This window comes from Microcebus murinus, chromosome 4, assembly GCF_040939455.1.
Source record: "Microcebus murinus isolate Inina chromosome 4, M.murinus_Inina_mat1.0, whole genome shotgun sequence".
NCBI lineage: Eukaryota > Metazoa > Chordata > Mammalia > Primates > Cheirogaleidae > Microcebus > Microcebus murinus.
The window spans coordinates 61000723-61020350 of record NC_134107.1 but is presented as its reverse complement, the minus strand read 5'-3'; the positions used below and the strand labels follow the sequence as shown (position 1 = coordinate 61020350).

At 52.4% G+C, this 19628-nt stretch overlaps 1 protein-coding gene across 1 annotated transcript in view; it reads left to right on the top strand.

The window, feature by feature from the left end:
* MAP6 (microtubule associated protein 6) overlaps positions 1-9443 on the top strand; it is an 80300-nt gene extending 70857 nt beyond the window's left edge. The window contains exon 4 of the mRNA XM_076002320.1: positions 7031-9443. Coding sequence (XP_075858435.1) covers positions 7031-8042 — 1012 coding nt within the window. The 3' untranslated portion in view covers positions 8043-9443. The remainder of the gene's footprint in view (positions 1-7030) is intronic.
* The last annotated feature ends 10185 nt before the right edge of the window (positions 9444-19628 follow it).

Sequence of the window (19628 nt, the reverse complement as noted above, 5' to 3'; positions counted from 1 at the left end):
CCCTGCTGCGAGGGGCCACCGGGGGCTGTGGGAACACAGAAGAAGGAGGTGGGGGGTCAGAGGTGGCTTCACTGAGGAGGCTCTGGAGTTGAATCTTCAGTCACTGTGAAAGGGTTTCCTAGGCAGATGGGGAGAAGTGTTCTGGCAGCCAGCCCTGGTGTGCCTGAGAGACAGCAAGAGCAGCTGATCAATGGAGGTATAGACTCTGGGGCAGAGAAGGTGTCCTGTTTCGAGGTCACACCTGCAGAATGGCTTTCAGTTCTGTGGGTCTCACTTTCCTAGGTGGACAGGGCAGCGGCTGGGCAGCCAGCCGGCAGGGAGATGGCCGTGCAGGTCCAGGAGACCCATGCCCCATCAGGTCTGTCCCTCCAGCCCTGCGCACTTCCGATTTGGTTCTGTGGAATTGTGCTTTCATGGGGCCTGGGCTGGCGGTGGTGCCTGCCCATGGCGGGTGGCATTGTGTTCATGGAGTGTGTTTATAGGTCTGCCTCCTGCTCCACACTAGGGGCTCCTCAAGTCAGGGTCCAGCACAGAGCCTAACAGAACAGGGGCTCAGTAGGTTTTGTCCAATGAATGGATAAAAGAGAATAAAGAGAAAAAGCCACACACCAGCCACGAGTTACTCCCACAGACATGTGCCAGGTACTCTACAAGCCAGACGCTGCGCTAGGTACTTGGATGCAAAGATGAACAAAACACGGCCCCTCGGTCTAGCAGGAGAGGCAGATAATTACCAAACAACATGATAATTGCTAAAATTGAGGCTACTACAGAGTCCTGTGGGGCAGAGGCAGAGCGAGCGTTCTTGTTAGCGTTCTTGTTTTGAGAACTCCTTGTTTCCTGCAGATTCTTCGTAAGAATAATGAGCCTTTCAAAGGTGGTTTCCTTGGCAATCCCCCTTGGGCAGCCGCATTTCCCATCACTGTTAGGAGCTTTGTTTGTATCCAAGAATTGTGGGCTGGTGTACAGCCCTTGGACGCAGGGAGGAAGGGAACAGAGCAGTGACATCGCTGTCTGCTGTCCCCTCCTGCCGGGGCCCCCTCGGCACCATCAGCCTGCGCCTTGCTCCCCTCTCCTGCCATCTGTGCTCCAAGCGAGTTTGCTCCACCCCTTCAGCCCCCACACTGATGGGATGGTTGAGAGGCCCCCGTCTTAGTCCTGGACCTGCTATCCATTAGCTATGTGGCTGTGGCAGAGTCGCTCACCCTCTCTGGGCCTAGTTTCCCATCTTGGAGCAAGACAGTTGGACCAGATCACTGAGCCCTCTTTAGAACTAACATTACCAAATATCACCTGTCTGTCAGGGGTCATGCCATGCGCATTCCCACAAGCTAATCCTCCCTAGAAGGTAGGCTGTGGGAGCCCCCTTTTATAGATAAGGAAACTGGGGCCTGGAGACTCAGGGCCAAGATGCCATCCCCTGGCTAGCAAGGGTGGAGTCAGCATTCAAGCCCAGTCAGTGTGCTTTCTCTCCAGCAGGTTGCTTTTATATCATGTGAAATCACCCATGTTGAAACATCCAGCACCAAGCCTGGCACATAATTATTGCTCAGAAAATATGGGAAGGCAGGGGACTCAAGGACAGGGTCCACAGGTTCCCTGATTTCTGAACAGGGCTCTATGCCAGGAGCATTGCCCCAGCTCTGGGCTGCTTTGAGACAATCTAGGAAGAAAAATAAACAGCTGGGTGGATTATTGCATTAGAATTGTGTGCAAGGACAGGAATCAGTGGGAGGGAATGAAGTCCTTTCTCCAGTTAGTCAAGAACAGGGCTCAGTAACCCTGCGTCCAGATTCTATGAAGCATGGAAGCAATGCCAGTGCGTGTGCACTTAGGAGGCATTGCCTGTCTCCATGGAAACAGGAGGAAAGGCAGAAAATGAAGTGTCTAAGACTTAGTGTGTCTCATGTAACTGTGGAACATTGAGTTTTGCAAATAGGACAGAGCCTGGCACAGAAAAAGCTCTCAATTATTCCTTCATTCAACAAGGCCTAGCCTGGGGGAGACACTGTTTTAGGTACAGAGGATACAATAATGTGCAAAACTGCCTGGTCCCTGCCCTCTGAACACTTCGGTCTAGTAGGGAAAACATTAATGCAAAAGAATGCAAGTGATTAGCTGAGATAAGGGAAAGGAAAGAAGGTGCCAGAGACTAGGAGGTCCTGTAGCAGGGGCTGGCCCTGACTGTGGGGTCAGGGAGGCCTTTCCCCAGGCAATGCCCCAGGGAGCTGGGAGAGGCAGGCTGAGGAGGCACTAGCCAGGTGAATGGAGAACAAGAGACTATTCTAGGAGCAGATAATAGAATGTGAAGAAGCTGTAAAAAGGGAAGGAGCTGAGCATGCTGAAGGAACAGAGTGAAGCCCCGGGGCAGGGAGGTGCTGGGGACACAAAGCCAGGGAGGGTCCAGGGCGGGGCAGGCTAGCGGGCTGGCCAGCTAGGTGGGGCCCAGTAACGGATTTTATTCTTTACTCTTAGTGCAAGGAGAAGCCATTTAGGGCTTGTAAGCAGGGAAGGGATGGGATAAAGTTTGTTTTGTTAAAAGAGCATTCTGATTTCTGCATGAACAATGGATTGGAGGAGAGGAAGAATAGAGGGAATAGGGGCTGCCAGGTAGGAGGCTGTGACAGTGGCCCAGAGAGATGATGCCATAGCAGGTGGTAAGGGAAGAGGGAAGGAAAGACGTGGGAATATTCAAGAGAGAAACGTTAGAAGCTGCAATAGACGGGGCTTGGTTTGGGTGCGTGTTTGAGGGAGAGCGTGGTATCAAATGCCACTCTGCGTTTCTGGCTGGGGCCGTGGAACAGAGGAGGAACCAGGTGTGAGCAGCAGTAATTTGTAAATCTTTCTGTTTGGCCTCTTTGTTCCAGACATGTGCTGGGCATTAGGGCTACAGGTGAGGAGGATGGCTCCTGCTTTTAGGGAGCTCACCGTCTAACGAGGAATCTGACAGTGACTGAGATACCTGTGTTTGTGAGAGACTGAAATGGCGCTGCAGGGGGGCGTGCATGAAGCCAGTGTGGAGAGACGCAGGCATCAAGACCTTTGCGGAAGTGGTGCTGAGCTCAGCCTTCAAGGACAGGCAGCGCTTTGAAGGGCAAAAGGGGGTGAAGCAAAGACCAGCACCGGGAGCATGTAAAGCAGCACGACAGACCAGTGCAAGAGTGGGGTCCCAGGGCTGTCGTGAGGGTCGAGAGAGACAAAGTAACGAAGCTGTGAGCATTTAGTAAACTGTTATTACAGTTATTACAGTAAAGGACTTATTTGTGTAATACACCCAAGAACTCTACAAATATCAAGAACTATGATTTCAGATCCCTGCCTAACGGGATCCTCCAATCCTGTCATAAGTCCTTGACATTTATATTGTTATCCCCATTTTACAGGTGGGGAAACTGAGGTCTATTGTGGTTGAGCAATTGCCCAAGACCTCTCAGACAATAAGCAGCACAGAAGCCAAGATAAATCCAGCAGGTCATTCTAGTTTCTGAGAGGTTAGTGCTTTCTGGGCACACAGGCTGGGAGGTGGCAGGGGCCTGTGTCATATGCTATCTTGAGAAGATTTGCAGCTGGCCCAGGGCACCAGATTCGGTTGTACAGGTTGGGCCATGCCCAAGGACAGCTGGCCTGTGGCCTGAGTGGGGTTGAGTGCAGCTTGTTCCTGCTCCCCAAGCCATGCCTGACTTCTTCCATGACGGGGTAGCTTTGCCTCATACACATGGACACATGGGGAGTGCGGCCCCCACCATCCTTCTTGGAGGTGGTGGGGCATTTTGCAGATGGGGAGATGCAGGGAACTGTGGGACCAAGTGACAACTAGTCAGTGTCAATGAGGGTTTCATGAAGCTCTTGAGGAATGTTTTGTGCATAGAAAAACCATCCAGGCTGCTTTGGTTTTAAAAGTGAATGCTTAATTGATAAAAGCAATAATATAAAAAAATCTAGTGAAATTTAACAATCTCTTTTAAGGAGGATTTCCTAACTTAATTTTCTTACATAATTTAAATTAAATTATAAGTAGTTTAAAATAAATTAAGCTTAAAAATACGGTGACTCAGATTGTCATAAAAATTCCATCATTATTAATAAAATTTGTAGAACTTTCTCATATTTTCTACTTTAAATCTTGTCTAAATTATTTCATTACACATTTTATATTGGAATAACAAAGATAATTTTTTAGATATTCTAATATGCTAAATTATCCTAATACTTTTTTTTTTTGAAGACGGAGTCACACTCTGTTGCCCAGGCTAAAGTAAGTGCTATGGCATCAGCCTAGCTCACAGCAACCTCAAACTCCTGGGCTCAAGCAATCCTCCTGCCTCAACCTCCTGAGTAGCCGGCACTACATGCATGTGCCACCATGCCCAGCTAATTTTTCTATGTATTTTTAGTTGTTCAGTTAATTTCTTTCTATTTTTAGTAGAGACAGGGTTGCTCAGGCTGGTCTTGAACTCCTGAGTTCAAACGATCCACCCACTTCGGCCTCCCAGAGTGCTAGGATTACAGGTGTGAGCCACCACGCCTGGCCAAAATATTACAAATACTTTTGAACTAAATCTATGTAGATTTTTCCCAAACTTAATACTCTAAAAAGGTAATACTTTGGGTTTGATTTAATTCATCATTTCTAATCTTAATTCTACCCCTCCCCCATGATTAAAGACATTTACCCACTAAAGAAAGAAGTTTACTAACTGAAGCAATATGAGGTTATGTATGCACACAAATTTGGGGTTAGCTCACAGCTGACTGAGGGGCTCATTAAACAGAGACTTGGGGCGTGGCCTGGGGGCCAAGGCTGCACAAAGCCAGGGAAGCCTGGCTGGCCTTTATGATGGCCAGGCCTGCAAGGACTCTGAGTTCATGTCCTGCCAAGGGGCCGATTCTGCAGCCCAAAGCCTGAGATTGGTTAAGCACCTTTTGCCCCCCTCAGCCAGATCGCCCCATCAGGATGACCCCACCCAGGTCACCTCAGGACCAGAGAAGACATATCTAATCAATTTCCTGCTAGACTCTATTCTGAATTGGGTTTTTATTTTCCCTCTCTGGCCAGCCACCAATGGCTGGAGGTGTTTAATGCCATCTTTGGATTCTGCATGCTTCTCATGGCCTCGCCTAGCTCTCTCCTCAAACACTAGGTCCTGCTGACGGCAGCCGGCTGCGTCCGTCTGGCCAGAGCAGCTGTGCTCCGTGTCTGCTCCATGTCTGGCTCAGCTGTGCTGAGCCAGAGAGCCGCCCTGGCCCTCTCCCGCCAGCAAGGGGGCTGACGGACAGGCTGCCTGTGCCACTGTGCTATCCAGGTGCTAAATGCAATCAAAGGCTTCTGCATCAGGATGACATAGCAGAATAAAAACAGTCCAAATATGTGTAATTTTATTTCTAAGTAAATAGAAAAATAATCGTAATACTACCTAATAATACCATAGTACAAGGTGCTCTGCATATGTGACCTCTAAACATCATAAATTTCTGAGTAAATATCATTATACCCAGTCAACAGATGGCAAGCTTGAGGCCCAGCAAGATTAAGCTATGCTGAGCTAAACAAGTGTTATCAAGTAGAGGTCTTACCCAAGCAGCTTTAAGAAGCATATGAGACATATTCCTCTAAAAGCCTGACAGTACCTGGTAAAATGCTGAAAGACTGCGTTGCCACAAGTGCAAGAGTAATAGCAACAGCTACCTTGTACTGAGCACCTACTATGTGCCAGGACTACAGGCGGAAGAGCATGGGCTCTAGGAGTGGAAAGACACAGACTAGGCCGTGTGGGTCCCCTCACTTTCTACGTCATCCGCCCTCTAAGGGCCTCCTTTTGTCATCAGACAAGCAGGGCTAATAAAATCCTTCCCGTGTGCTTCACAGGGCTGCTGTGTTGCAGAAATGAGCTATGAAAAGAAGTGATTTGGAAAGCAGCATGTGCTGTAGGTCATGACGCTGGCTGAGCAACACCCCTCCTGAGCGGCGACTTTGAACCTGGCCTGCAAGGAAGGGGTGTGCACTCTAAACCCAGACGGGCCAGGTCCGACTGTGGCAATGTTTGCCCTCGGGTGTCAGCATTGTCACATGCTCTCCACCTGTGGTCGGGCCGGGGAATGGGGAGGACGGCTGCAGTTAGGCAGCTGGAGCAGCCCTTGAGGATTCTGGTGACAGGCTGGGACTCTTGGCTGCCTGGAAATAAGCCCAGGAGCCTTGGAGTTAGTGGGGGCAAAAAGGGGCAAGGAGAGTAGAAGGAACTGGAAATAGAGATGGAGTGAGGGGACCAAGGCCTCATCGCTGCCTAAATGGGGAGTCCCAGACAGTCACCTACCAAGGGTGGGGGCAGTGGGAGTGGTGCGGGCAATAATGAGGGGCGCTGTCTATAGAGAATTTCAAAGCAATAATAAATCTAGAAGGCAGTCTGCATTTTATTATCACCATGTGCTGGCCATTCTATACAATGCTAGTGACAAAAACGCTTTTTCCCCTTGCAGGGAAGAGGGAGAGGGAAATTCCCACTGCCCCCTCTCTTGGTATGCCATGTACCCCTTGCCCCTCCCTGCAGTCAGCCCTTAAAAAGAGGGTCAGGGAAGGAGATGAACCTCGGGAGGCCATGACAACAAGGAAAGAGCCCCCTGGCCTGTAGCGTCATCTGAGTGGACAGCTAGGATGGGGCTCCCAGGATGGGCCCCATGGTCCTGGAGGAAAAAGTAAGGGCTAGATGGAGTGTGGGGTGGACAGGCTGCTGGGATGCCCACTGGCCGAGTCTGAGCCCAGCTACAGTACTGCCATTGTCACCAGGGCACCACCCCTGTGCCATGTGCAGGTTATAATCAATTGGCAAGCACGTTGAATGACCGATTCCTGAGCCTGCCCCTCACCTCACCCCACGTCTGTACCAAGAACATAGAAATCAGACTCTCCTGGCTCTCCAGCAAGAGCTACCTGGTCCAGGCTCCCCTGGGCCAAGACTTATCAGGCAATCTGTGCTCCGCCCCATCCCTGGCCTGAGCTCTACCCTCACAGTGACCACCTCTCTCTCCTTTGCAGGAGCCTGGTCCAACCTGCCAGTGATTCCAGTAAGAATCGAGGTCCTGTAGCCACAGAGCCAGACAAGGATCAAGGTCCTGTGGTCTCAGGCCTTCAGAAAGGTCAAGGTCCTGTGGTCCAAGAGCCTCCAAAGGATCAAGGCCCCACGGTCCTGGGACCTCCAAAGGATCAAGGTTCTGTGGTCGCTGGGCCTCTGAAGGATCTAGGTCCCATGATCCCAGTACCAGTCAAGGATCAAGATCCTGTGGTCCCGGAGCCTTTAAAGAATAAAGGTTCTGTAATCTCAGCACCCGTCAAAGACCAAGGTCCCTTGATCCCAGAAACTCTAAGGAACCAAAGTCCCATGGTTCTAGCAAGAGTTAAGGATCAAAGTTCTGTGGTACCAGAGTCTCTGAAGGATCAAGGTCCTGCGGTCCCTGAGCCTGTCAAGAATCAAGTTCCTGTGGTCCCAGCACCTGTTAAGGATCCAGACCCCATGGTCTCAGCATCTGTCAAGGATCAAGGTCCTGTGGTCCCAGAGCATCTGAAGGATCAAAGTGCCATTGTCATAGCACCTATAAAGAATGAAGGTCCCGTGGTCTCTGAGCCTGCAAAGAATCGAGGTTTAGGGGCTCCAGAGCTGGTCAAGGATCCAGGTGTAGTGGCCCCAGAGCATCTGAAGGTTCATGGTTCTGTAAAGAGTCAAGGTCCTGTGGTCTCTGAGCCTGTGAAGAATCAAGGCCCCGCTCTCCCAGCACTGGTCAAGGATCAGGGTCCCCTGGTTCCAGAGCTTTCAAAGAATCAAGGTCCTGTGGTCCCTGAGCCTGTGAAGAATCAAGTCCCTGTAATCCCAGTGCCTCTGAAAGATCAAGATTCCCTGGTGCCAGCACCAGCAAAGGACCAAGGTCCTGTGGTCCCTGAACCTCTGAAGACTCAAGGTCCCAGGGGCCCTCAGCTGCCCACTGTCTCACCTCCACCCCCAGTCATGATCCCAACCGTCCCCCATGCAGAATATATTGAGGGTTCCCCATGACACGCACTCTTGACATGCCAATGAAGGAGCTGGCGGTGAAAGTGCTACCCTCCCAGGGGAGGTGAAGGCACATATTTAATCTGCATGAAACGTGTACCGTAGTCTTGCTGGAGTCTAATAAATGTGGTCCCCTGCTTAGCAGTGTCTCTCTCTGGCTCGGGGGTGGGGGCATATGTGTGCATGCCATGTACACTGAAAGTGGTGTGCCAGGCTCTGCTTTCACCCATGGGGACCAGAGGAGTCCAAGAAATGCCCAGTTCCTGGGAGTTGTCAGCACGACATGGGAGTGGGCAGGCAATGCCAGGAGACTGAGAACAGGACCCCATCGGGAAGGTGGGCGGGACAGGGCAAGGGTCGGATCCCATGAAAGCCCAGCAGGCTGAGCCCTGAGTGGGGCAGAGATGAAGGCTGCAGAAGAAACAAGAGCAGTGACCCAGGTGGCCAAGGGTAATTCTGGGTGACAGTTGTTTGCCAAGAGCTGTCTTAAAGTTCATCCAGAGGTCAAACTTCTTGAGAAAACCAGGCCTCTGGTCATAAGTCTTGGAACACTGCAGAACCTAACGTCTGCTGAGCCTCATCCAGCATCCATGACAGCTCAGCCGGGAGCTTCCAAAAATCCCTGGAGTCCCCATTCATTCACACACACAGCAGGCTTTGCCTGAACACCCACTTTGTTCCAGGCTCAGTGCTGGGCACAGGGGTCACTGTGGTGAGGAATCCCAGTTTAGGACAATAAAGTGTGGTGTGGAATGAGGCCCTGGGACAAGTAAAGACCTGGCTTTGTGAGTACACCCTGCCAGGGCAGCCAGGCGGGCTTCCCAGAGAAAGTGGCTACAGAGCCCCGACAGGCTCCAGACGGCCCAGGCAGGAGCAGACAAGGGCAAAGGCCCCCTCTGAAAGTCCCTAAATGAACGAACCTGGCCGGCATTAGGACTCAACCAAGGGTATGTGGCAGGTCTCTGAGGCAGAAAGCTGGGACGAGGCAGGGGGAGCCATTTCTGAATCCCAGGACATCAGGGAGAGAGCGGGGCTAAGCCTTATGGGCTGTGAGGAAGAACCGCAGCCGGGCCATGGGGAAGAAGGCTGGGAGCTGGCCGCAGGCCTGAAGTGCAGCCTTGGTCAGAGGTGGGTCCTGCCAGAGTCCCACTGGTATGGGCCACAAGGCCACAGGGCAGCCTCCCTTTTAAAGGCCAGAACCCTCAGGGAGCTGGGGATGCAGGGCTCTACCTGTTGCCCCCCACCATTGCTGGCTCCCAAGAAACTTTCCTACCCCTTTTAAAGAACTTTATTTATTTATTTATTTTGGAGACAGGGTCTCACTCTGTTGCCCATGCTCAAGTGCCGTGGTGTCAGCCTTGCTCACAGCGACCTCAAACTCCTGGGCTCAAGTAATCCTATATTTTTAGTTGGCTAATTAATTTCTTTCTATTTTTAGTAGAGAAGGGGTCTTGCTCTTGCTCAGGCTGGTCTCGAACTCCTGACCTCAAGCAATCCTCTGGCGTCCCAGAGTGCTAGGATTATAGGCGTGAGCTACCACCGCACCCGGCCAAAAAGAACTTTTTTTTGAAAGGGCTTCTCTTAAAGGAGCTTAGCTCGGTTCTTAGAGAAAATTTATCACAGGAGGTACAACACTGATGACTCCCAAATAGCCCAGTTTTCTGAGCCAGCCTTCTCCATCCAGCTGGCCCCAAGCCTGCCTCCTCACCCCATTCCCAACAGCACTAGGGTTTTCTGGCCCCAGAAGCCACCTCTATACACATGCACTGGGAGGTTTCTTCCTGGCCCAACACGGAAGCAGCCCTCAGAGCTTGCTGCCACATGAGGTCTGATAGACACACATGGAGGCTACAGGAGTGTTGCACGTGGCCATCTCCTCCTCTTCTCAGTTCTTCCTCTGACCCCCACAGGTCCCATGACACCCTTGATCAGGCCAAGCAGACCATAGTGCCATCTCTGAGATGCAGAACAAGGTTCCCTGAGGGCCTCGGAGACAGCCAGGGGCAGATGTCTGGGAGGCCACTGGCTACCAGGGCTTGACCTCTGAAGAGAGCGGGCTGGAAACAAGGTCTGGGAGTGAGCTGCCTTGGGGGTGGGCGTGCAGGAGGGTCACTGAGGCCCCACACAGGGGAAGCTGAGCTCCCTCAGAGATACACAAAAGAGAAATGGACCCAGTTCCAAGCTAGGGAGCCTTTTAAGAAGAGAAGTGCACAGAGGACGCTGAGAGGGGCTGGCCCAGAGCTGGAAAGAGGAAGCAGGGGCCCATGGTGCCAGGAGGCACTGGATAAGGAGACAATGCGGAAGGCTGGCTGAGGGCAGATGAGGACTAGGTGGCCCCGAGATATGGCAGCTTCTGCCAGGAGCCCAGCACCAGCGCCCTCTATAGCTCCATTTGTAAACCCTCCTGACAGTAGGGGAGGTCGGAGGCAGAAACCTCAGCTCAGGGGTGAGCTGCTGGCAGTAACCCCTCTGTCCAGCCCCGCTGTCCGCCGCAGAAAAAGGAGGCGAGGAGCTGGGGCAGGGAAAGGCGGGAAATGCGCTCTTGGCCCTTCTTGCATGCAGACTTCACTGCCGGCCCTGCTCCTCCCTGCCGCAGTCGTTTCCCAGCCCTCCCTGGCGACCCTGGCCTCCAGCCCTGCCTTCCCCTGGGGAGGAGGGGCCGAGCAAAACGAGGGGATGCAGCTGGCCTCTGGAAGGAGAGGACCGCTCCATTGTCTGGGAGCAAAGGGCGCCCTTTCTGGGGCCCTGGCACCGAGGGGAGGACTTGGGGAGGGTGGGGAGATAGGGTCATTGCAAGGGAAGGCTCCCTGCTCCCCACCCAGGGGAAAATCGGCCCCAAGAATCCTGTCCCAAAGATGCCAAGGCTCAGGAGGGTGTCTCCACTCTCCCGGCCCTGACCCTGCACACCTTCTCGCCCGCAGGCTCAACCCTGCCCTGCCCAGGCTCCACTGCCCACTGCCCGTGCTGCCTGCCCACCCTCCAGACCCCGAGTCGTCGGGGTCAGGCTCGTGGGCAGGACAGTGCCCCACCTCAGGTGGGCAAAAGAGGTCCTGGCCCCTGCCCTCTGCCCACCCACCCTGGCGAAGGCTGGCACCACGTGGAGGCTGGGCCAGGAGACCCTCCTTGGGAGCTGGGCCGAGGCCTTGCTGAGCCCCTGGTGGCTTATCCAGAGAAAGGCCACGATGTTACTCCTTTTCTCACACAATGACCCCCTCCCTTGACACCCTTAGAGGGCCCTGTGCTGCCTCCGCACCTTATGACACATTGAGGGGGAGCCAGGAGGCCATCCTTGTGGGTAGGGGACAGGAACCAGGTCGGACTGGATTGACACCTTCAGGAGTCTTCCTCGTGGGGTGGGTGCATTGTCTAGGAAGGGTGTGGGCAATGTACTCTGGTTGACACAGTTGTCAGCTAGAAACCTGGCACCAATCTCCCACCCTCTACTTTCAATCCAGCACTAAGACCTGTCCACTATTCCTGCTACATAGAGAATCTGCCCCCTGTTCTCTCTCTCTGTGGCCACCCCTTCTTACCTCACCCCTATCACAATCTGTAATTCTGTATGTGAATCACAGCATGGCGCTAAGAAATGCTGTGGGTCTTTATTTTGATAAACCACATTACTACAACTGGAGCTGCCTCCTCTCATTGCCAGGGTTGGCAGGATATCTGGTATTTGTCATTTTCCCAATACCTCACCCTGTCTCTGAGGCTGGTCACAATTCCAGGAGGCTCAGGACAACCTGAGAGGACACACAGAGGTGATCACTGTGGCTACGCTAGCCCAAGCGAGGGGGGCACTCTGCACCAAGCTTGGCTAGGAGCTCCCAAAGCCTGCCCAGTTTGTGAGATCTGTGCCCAGTTTGCCCAGGCACCCTGCAGCCGTCCTCTTCTGAGCCCTCCCTCAGAGGCCCTGCAAGCCAGCCCCCACTCCCTCCTTTCCTGCACACCTCCAATCCCCAAGTCAGGCCACGCTACCACTCATCTATCAGAGCACCTACACTTTAATCCCCTGCCCCCTCAGGCCACCAGTGTAACATCTAATGTCCTCTATGGGCTTGGTGCTGGTTCTGGGTGGGCCAGAGCTCCATCATTTTACAGTCCCGCCAGCAATGTCTGGGGGTTCCAGTTTCTCCACATACTCACCAACACTTGCTGTTGTCCATCTTTTTCATGTAGCAGTCATTTCTTTTGCTTCTTCCAAAATCTTGAATTTTTTTCTTACACACTTATTGGTATCTAATAAATATGAGCAGACATTTATTGCTGAGTGGATGAATGGGAATACAGGAAACAGCTGGTTTGGGCAGGAGAATGAACTCAGTACATGGTGAGCGAGAGATGCCTGTGGGACAGCCAGGGAGAGGTGTCTGGGGGACTCCTGGACATGCTGGTCTGAGCCTGGGAACAGGGTCTGGGCTCACTGGAATGTGGGCCTCACCAGCCCAGACAAGGTATGTGAGGCCCCGCGAGAGTATGAGTTTACCCAGCAAGAGTGTGGGAAGCGCAGGACAGAGTGCTGGGAAGCACCAACATTTAAGGGACAGGCAGCAGAAGGAGGCATGGAGCAGCAGAGTTGGAGGAAAACTAGAAAAGAATGTCACCATGGAGAAGACATCGAGGAAGATGTGGTCAACAGGATCAGAGACCATGAGGGGCTTCCCTACGGCGTGGATCTAGAACGTCCATTGAACAAAATGGGCAAGACGTCAATACATCTTGAAGTTTCGTGATGGGTACACAGAAGTTCTTTTAACTTTCATGTATGTTGGGAATTTTTCCTACGTATAAAGTAAGTTCTCTTAAAGTGTCCATTGCAGTAGTAATAAAGAGATCATGCACCTTGGCAGTTGCAGACTCTCTGGTGTGGAAGAAACAGAAGCCCAATCCCAGGGAATGAGGGATAAGAAAGGGGAGAAATGGAGCATGCTTCATACCCAATGCATGATTCACTGACAACATGTTTAGCAATAACTGAGCACATAGACCCCAAGTATCCCTGAGAAAAGAGCACATTGTGTGTAACAGTCAGTAATTAGTTTCATAGTCCCTGATGCCTCCCACTCTCAGCTAGGCCCAGTGCTGAGTCCGAAGCTCTTCTTCAAAAGGAGGAAAATTGCTTGCCAAGGAGCACTCAGCTTTGCCCCTAAATCCTACATACTCCATTGTGATTCTTCTACCCGGATTTGCCATGTGTTCAAAACACCCTCCCCATCTGCTGCAGACAGAATCACCTTTGGTTCTGCTGGGTCTCCAGGGCCACGTGGCAGAGCTGCTTGCCCTTCGATCTGGACCACCTGAAGCCTTCTTTCTCTCTGGGCCCCACTCACACTGGCAGCCAGACAGGGGGGCACTCTGCACCAAGCTTGGCTAGGAGCTCCCAAAGCCTGCCCAGTTTGTGGGATCTGTGCCCAGTTTGCCCAGGCACCCTGCAGCCGTCCTCTTCTGAGCCCTCCCTCAGAGGCCCTGCAAGCCAGCCCCCACTCCCTCCTTTCCTGCACACCTCCAATCCCCAAGCCAGGCCACGCTACCACTCATCTATCAGAGCACCTACACTTTAATCCCCTGCCCCCTCAGGCCACCAGTGTAACATCTAATGTCCTCTATGGGCTTGGTGCTGGTTCTGGGTGGGCCAGAGCTCCATCATTTTACAGTCCCGCCAGCAATGTCTGGGGGTTCCAGTTTCTCCACATACTCACCAGCACTTGCTGTTGTCCATCTTTTTCATGTAGCAGTCATTTCTTTTGCTTCTTCCAAAATCTTGAATTTTTTTCTTACACACTTATTGGTATCTAATAAATATGAGCAGACATTTATTGCTGAGTGGATGAATGGGAATACAGGAAACAGCTGGTTTGGGCAGGAGAATGAACTCAGTACGTGGTGAGCGAGAGATGCCTGTGGGACAGCCAGGGAGAGGTGTCTGGGAGACTCCTGGACATGCTGGTCTGAGCCTGGGAACAGGGTCTGGGCTCACTGGAATGTGGGCCTCACCAGCCCAGACAAGGTATGTGAGGCCCCGAGAGAGTATGAGTTTACCCAGCAAGAGTGTGGGGTAAATCGACCAGAGAAGCACACCAAAATGTGATATATGTTGCCTCCAAAATACATAGAAGCCCAAGTGCTGTACTTCTTATTACCAGTGAGAGGTAGAAAGCCCAGCAAGTTGTTTTTCTCTTTGCAAAGTCTTTCCTGGCATGATCCAGACCACCGAACACTCAGAAACTTAACTCAGGTATTAACAGCAGGCCCCTGTGTTCTCACAGATTTATTTCCCATTCTCAAACATGTTTGTGTTTTATCAAGGCATCCCACTCTCTCAGTGCTAGCAACAGAAAGTAATCAATGTAGTGGACAAGTATGCTGGCCTGTGCTATGGGAGGATGATCAAAATCCATGTAGACTAAGTTGTAACAGAGAACCAGAGACTTGACGAGTTTCAAGACGGGATTAAAAAAGTGTACTGCTATCCCTGCCAAGAGAGAGAAAACTGCTACTGGGGCTTTCTATAGAGGAAAATAAAATAAAATTACCAGATAAATAGTTTCACACCAAGTATGACCAAACAAAAACTTGTAGTTCCCATATAAAGGCCACAGCCTTTATATATGCTGTATAAATAGCATCTGCAGGCCAGGCATGGTGGCTCATGCCTGTAATCCTAGCACTCTGGGAGGCCGAGGCGGGCGGATTGCTCAAGGTCAGGAGTTCAAAACCAGCCTGAGCAAGAGCGAGACCCTGTCTCTACTATAAATAGAAAGAAATTAATTGGCCAACTAATATATATAGAAAAAATTAGCCCAGCATGGTGGCGTATGCCTGTAGTCCCAGCTACTCGGGAGGCTGAGGCAGTAGGATCGCTTGAGCCCAGGAGTTTGAGGTTGCTGTGAGCTAGGCTGACACCATGGCACTCACTCTAGCCTGAGCAACAAAGTGAGACTCTGTCTCAAAATAAATAAATAAATAAATAGCATCTGCAGCTGAACTCATCACCTGAGTAAGCTTCGGAAAATGCCCTGTCATTCTTCAAGACCTGCACCTTCTGCACAGACCAGATAGGTGAGTTAATTGGGATGGAACAGAGATCACTCCTGTACCTTTCAAGTCTTTGATGGCGGCACAGATTTCTGTGATTCCTCTAGAGTCACAGCATTACTTTGAGTTTATTATTTTGGTAGTAAGAAGTAGACGGAGGGGCTTCCACTTGGTCCTTTCAACCATAACACCCCGTATTCCACAGGTCTGGAGACTCATGTGTGAATTCTGTCTGTAAATTCCAACCATGCACCATGAAACTAGACACATACCTGCAGGAAGAGTCCAGGTCCCACTGGGTTCGCCACACCTGGACTTGAGTCAAAGCTCCAATGACGACCTGACCCACCTGAGCCTCTACACAGCAGCTTCTGCGTCCTCGGGAATGAACTTTAGAGTCAACACCCACTAATCCCAGGAAAGTGTGGATATTTTCCTTTCACAGAGCGCAGCTGGCAAATGACCCACGGCCCTTTGTAGAAGGCTGAAAGGATGACGTAGTGTGTCTCCGTGGCGCTGTTGGAGGGGCCTTTTGGAAGGGTCTTTCATTCAAGGGACTTTCGGTCAGAGCCCGAGATCTCTTTCATGGTGGCTGAAGGCAGGCTTTTACTTGCCAGACCTGGAGGGTTTTTGTTTGTTTGTCGTTTTGTTTGGTTGTTTCTGTTGCAGAGATTAAGGAGGATCTCCAGGGCTACCCATCTGTTTGGGCCCTTTGGTCCTATTTGGCCCCTGATCCACTGGCCTTTGCTATAGACATTTGCGGGCCAGATGCATCGATACCACTTGAGGTCTGATGTCCTGGTGATCATGGGCTGCTGCTTGTCCTCTGCTCCCCTGAGAGCCCATCATTTCCGCTAAAATCATGGGGCCTGTTTCCATGGCGGCACCTCCCACCAGCACACCTGGCCTGCAGGGGACGAGCACTGCAGCGGGTTTCAAAGGTGCTCCCTCACTGCTGTGTTTCTGGGTGCCTTCCAGGCATCCAGGTGTGAACGGGGTGTCTTCCAGGGGGTCACCAGGGCAAATCCACATCAACTTCCTCCCACCCTGAGCCTTTGGGTTCCTTCTCCTATATATAAAGCAAGGAACTTCTGGCTTCTCAACTCCAATGAGCAGAGGCCTTGTTTGAATCCAGGTTTTAGTCAACCAGCTAAGCAAACGAAATCACTCCTGGCTACTCAAACCGGCACATGAATCTAGAATCTTAGGGAAATGCACCCATGTTAATAAACTCAGCCCAGTGAAAAAGAGATTCCTCTATCCTTAGACTAGCACTCACAGAAAACATTCCCATAGATATTATCTGGATTTTTGCTGACATGAATAAAAATTAGCAAAATCTTGAAATTCTTCTGATGTGTGTACAGCATCCTCTAAGACCTGACTCAGGAGTTAGTCCCCTGCGGCAGAGAAAAAACTAACCCCAGTGTGGGCTGCAAATGCAAAAGTGGGGCACGGGGAGAGCTGGCCTCCCCTCAGTGGCAGATTGAAACATGCCCACAGTGATTTGCTGCTCCTGGCAGCAAACTAGAGGTGGAGTCTAGCTCTCATACCTTGAATCTGGGCTGGCCTTGTGCCTCGCTTCAACCAGTAGAATGTGTTGTAAGTGACATGATGCAAGTGACAGACACCAGGTTCACAGGCTTAGCTCCTGTCTTCATCCTCCCAGAACGCTGAGGCCACCATGTCTTAAAGAAGCCAGGGTGAAGGACCTCATAGACAGAGAGGCCCAGCACCCCAGCCACCCCCTTCCAAGCGAACACAGACAAGGCTGGCGAACCCACAGAACTGTGAAAAGAATAAATTGTGTGTTAAGCCACTAAGTGTGCAGTGGCTTGTTACTCAGCAACAAACACCAAAACACTCGCAGGGTAACTCGCAACGCAAGGTCATTTCAAGGTCCTCAGGCAAGGCGGCAGTAGCCTCATCAGGCAAAGGAGCAGGGACTGCTTCGAGGCAAGGAGGCTCCGTGGGGTAGGGCTGGGGCACTCTGACTCACCCCGATCCTCCTGTATGTCCCCTGTCGCACCCTCACCCTGACATCAGTGTGCTAATTTCCACCCGAAACCCAGCAGTGCTGTGAATCCACTGACAAACTGGCAGCGTAATTTGGTGACGACAGCATCAGACTCATGTCTTATGAAATCATGTGATGTAGCCCCGCACTGTCCCATCCCCTCTCCTTCCCCTGCGTTTGGGATCTCTGGCTTACACCAAGAGTGGGGAAGGGGAGGAACGACATGGAAAAAGGGAAAGTAAAAGAGCTTTCTACTGCTCAGCACGTGAATCTTAAGTACAAAAACACTTTCTCCTTCTTGCTGGAGTTGGGGGGGAGCCTGGGCCCATGAACCTGGCGCTCCCCCACACACGAGACACTGGAGAGTTCAGTGTGGGGGAGGAAAGGGAGGAGAGATGGCAGGAAGGTGCTTGAAGGATCAAGTGTCACCAGGAGCGCCTGCAGGGAAAACGCAGCCCTGCTGTCAGAGATGCTCCCACAGAGCGGTGGGACAGGGAGGAAGTCACGCCTACCGGCCCAGGTTCCCTGGGGAGGTGGTGACCTTTGAGACAGGCCTGGAAGAGTGAGCAGGGGCTGACAGGCAGAGATGGGAGAGGCATGAGACCAAGCAGAGGAGACCCATGAGCAAAAGAGAAGGGGGAGGTGAGAAGCTGTGGCTGCAGGGGCAGGCGGTGGGGGAGCGGAAACTCAGAGGGGTGAATGGTGACAGTCATCTGCTCTCCTCCTACAAATGCTCCCTGACCGCCATGTGCCTTACCCTGGGGCCTGCCCCTCACCCGCACCCCAGCCTTCCTTGTAGCCATTCGACCCTCGGTCTCTTGCCTCCTCACTCCCCGCCAGCCCCTCACTGCGCTCTGAGCTACCCTGCCCACCCCAACTGCCACACCTCTGTTCCAGCTGTTCCCCGCATCTGGAAAGCCTCTTTCCCGCTCTGCCACCCTGCTGTTTCCCTCTAGCCCCTTCTTCCAGGAGTGTCCCCCCGACACTTCGGCCCAGCCCGAACCCAAGGCACAGAGGCATGATGGAAAGAATCCGACTTTAAAGTCGCAGCAACGTGGGCTGGAGTCCAGCGCTGCCGTGTGCTCTGGAACGACCACCTTCTCCGGTTAGTAGCCAAGTACCGTGGTTACCGCATTTAACTTTTACCACAACCTTATGAGGTGAGTGCTGTTACCCTTCCCACCTTACTGCTGAGGAAACCGAAGCTCAGAGAAGTTAAGTAATTGGCCTAAGGTCACACAGCTAGGGAGTGGCAGAGCTGGAACTCCTGTCAGGTCTGTCAGACTCCAACGCCTCTGCTGCTCAGCATCGCGGCACCCACTGGATTGCTTCCTTTGAACGAGCATTCGTTAATCCCCATCTTCCCCACTCACCCCCACATCTGGGCCCTTCCCAATGCAACAGGCTCGCCATGTCCCTGAGACTCGAACAAGTACCATGGTGGGAACAGGGCGATCCCTCCAATGGCCTCTAGGCGGCAGGAAAGCTCCACCCAGGGCAGGGGCGAGCCGCTGGGGGCGCAAGCACTGACCGGACCAGCCTCTAGTCCCCGCCCCATGCCTAACCCACTGGCCTCTGCCACCTGCACCGCCACCCTCCACCTGCACTCCAGCCCTCACCGTGGTGGGGGAGCACGACCTCTTTGCACTCTGCACACGGGCCAGGGCCGCGGCATGCGGCCTCAAGGCCCACAGGCCTGGCTTATTTTATTGCGCGTTCACTCCTGTTGGGGGGCTGTCGCAGGCTGGATGTCAGGGGCAGGAGGCCTGGGTTCTAGTGTGAGCGGCACCGGAACGATGATGACTCCCCACGTGACGGGGCTGTTGCAGGACGGAGACGAAACTAGACAGTGTGCGAGTCTCGAGTCTCGCACTGCGCTAGTAGCCGCCGTCAGCGCCTCGCCGGCTCTTCCTGTGTGACCTGGAGGCAGGAACAGCCACCCAACTGAGCAGGATCAAATCCCAGCTTGGCCCCACTGGCTGTGGGGCTCAGGCAGGTCACTTAACCTCTCTCAGCCTCAGTTATCTCACCTGTAGAATGAGGCTAATCCCTACCCAGCCACACTCTTATGAGGCTTGGATAAAATTATACATATGGAGTATTTGGCATACAGTAGGAATAAAACCCAAAAGTAGCACCGGCTGGTGCTGCTAAAAGCATTATTCTCATCAAGAAATGACGACTCACCCTTAAACAGCCCATGTCACTGCCACCTGGGAGCCTTCCTTGGTTTTCCCAGACAGTCAGGGCTTCCTCCTCTGGATTCCCAAAGCTCCAGACCCCAGTGCCCTTCTAGAACAGGCCTTTCACTTGCTCAGTAAATCTGTATTTAGTGCCTTATGAATGCACGGTGCCGAATCTAGGTGCAGGACACCCAGCAATGAGCAGACACAGCCCTTATTCTCATGGAGTCCCCATTCTAGCAGGTGAGACAGAGAACGTGTGCCAGAAGTGGGCATTTCACAGTGCTAAGGAGTTAGTAGAGTGAGAAAATGTGGTAGAGAAACTGGGGTGGGAGGGGGCTGACTATGTTGGGT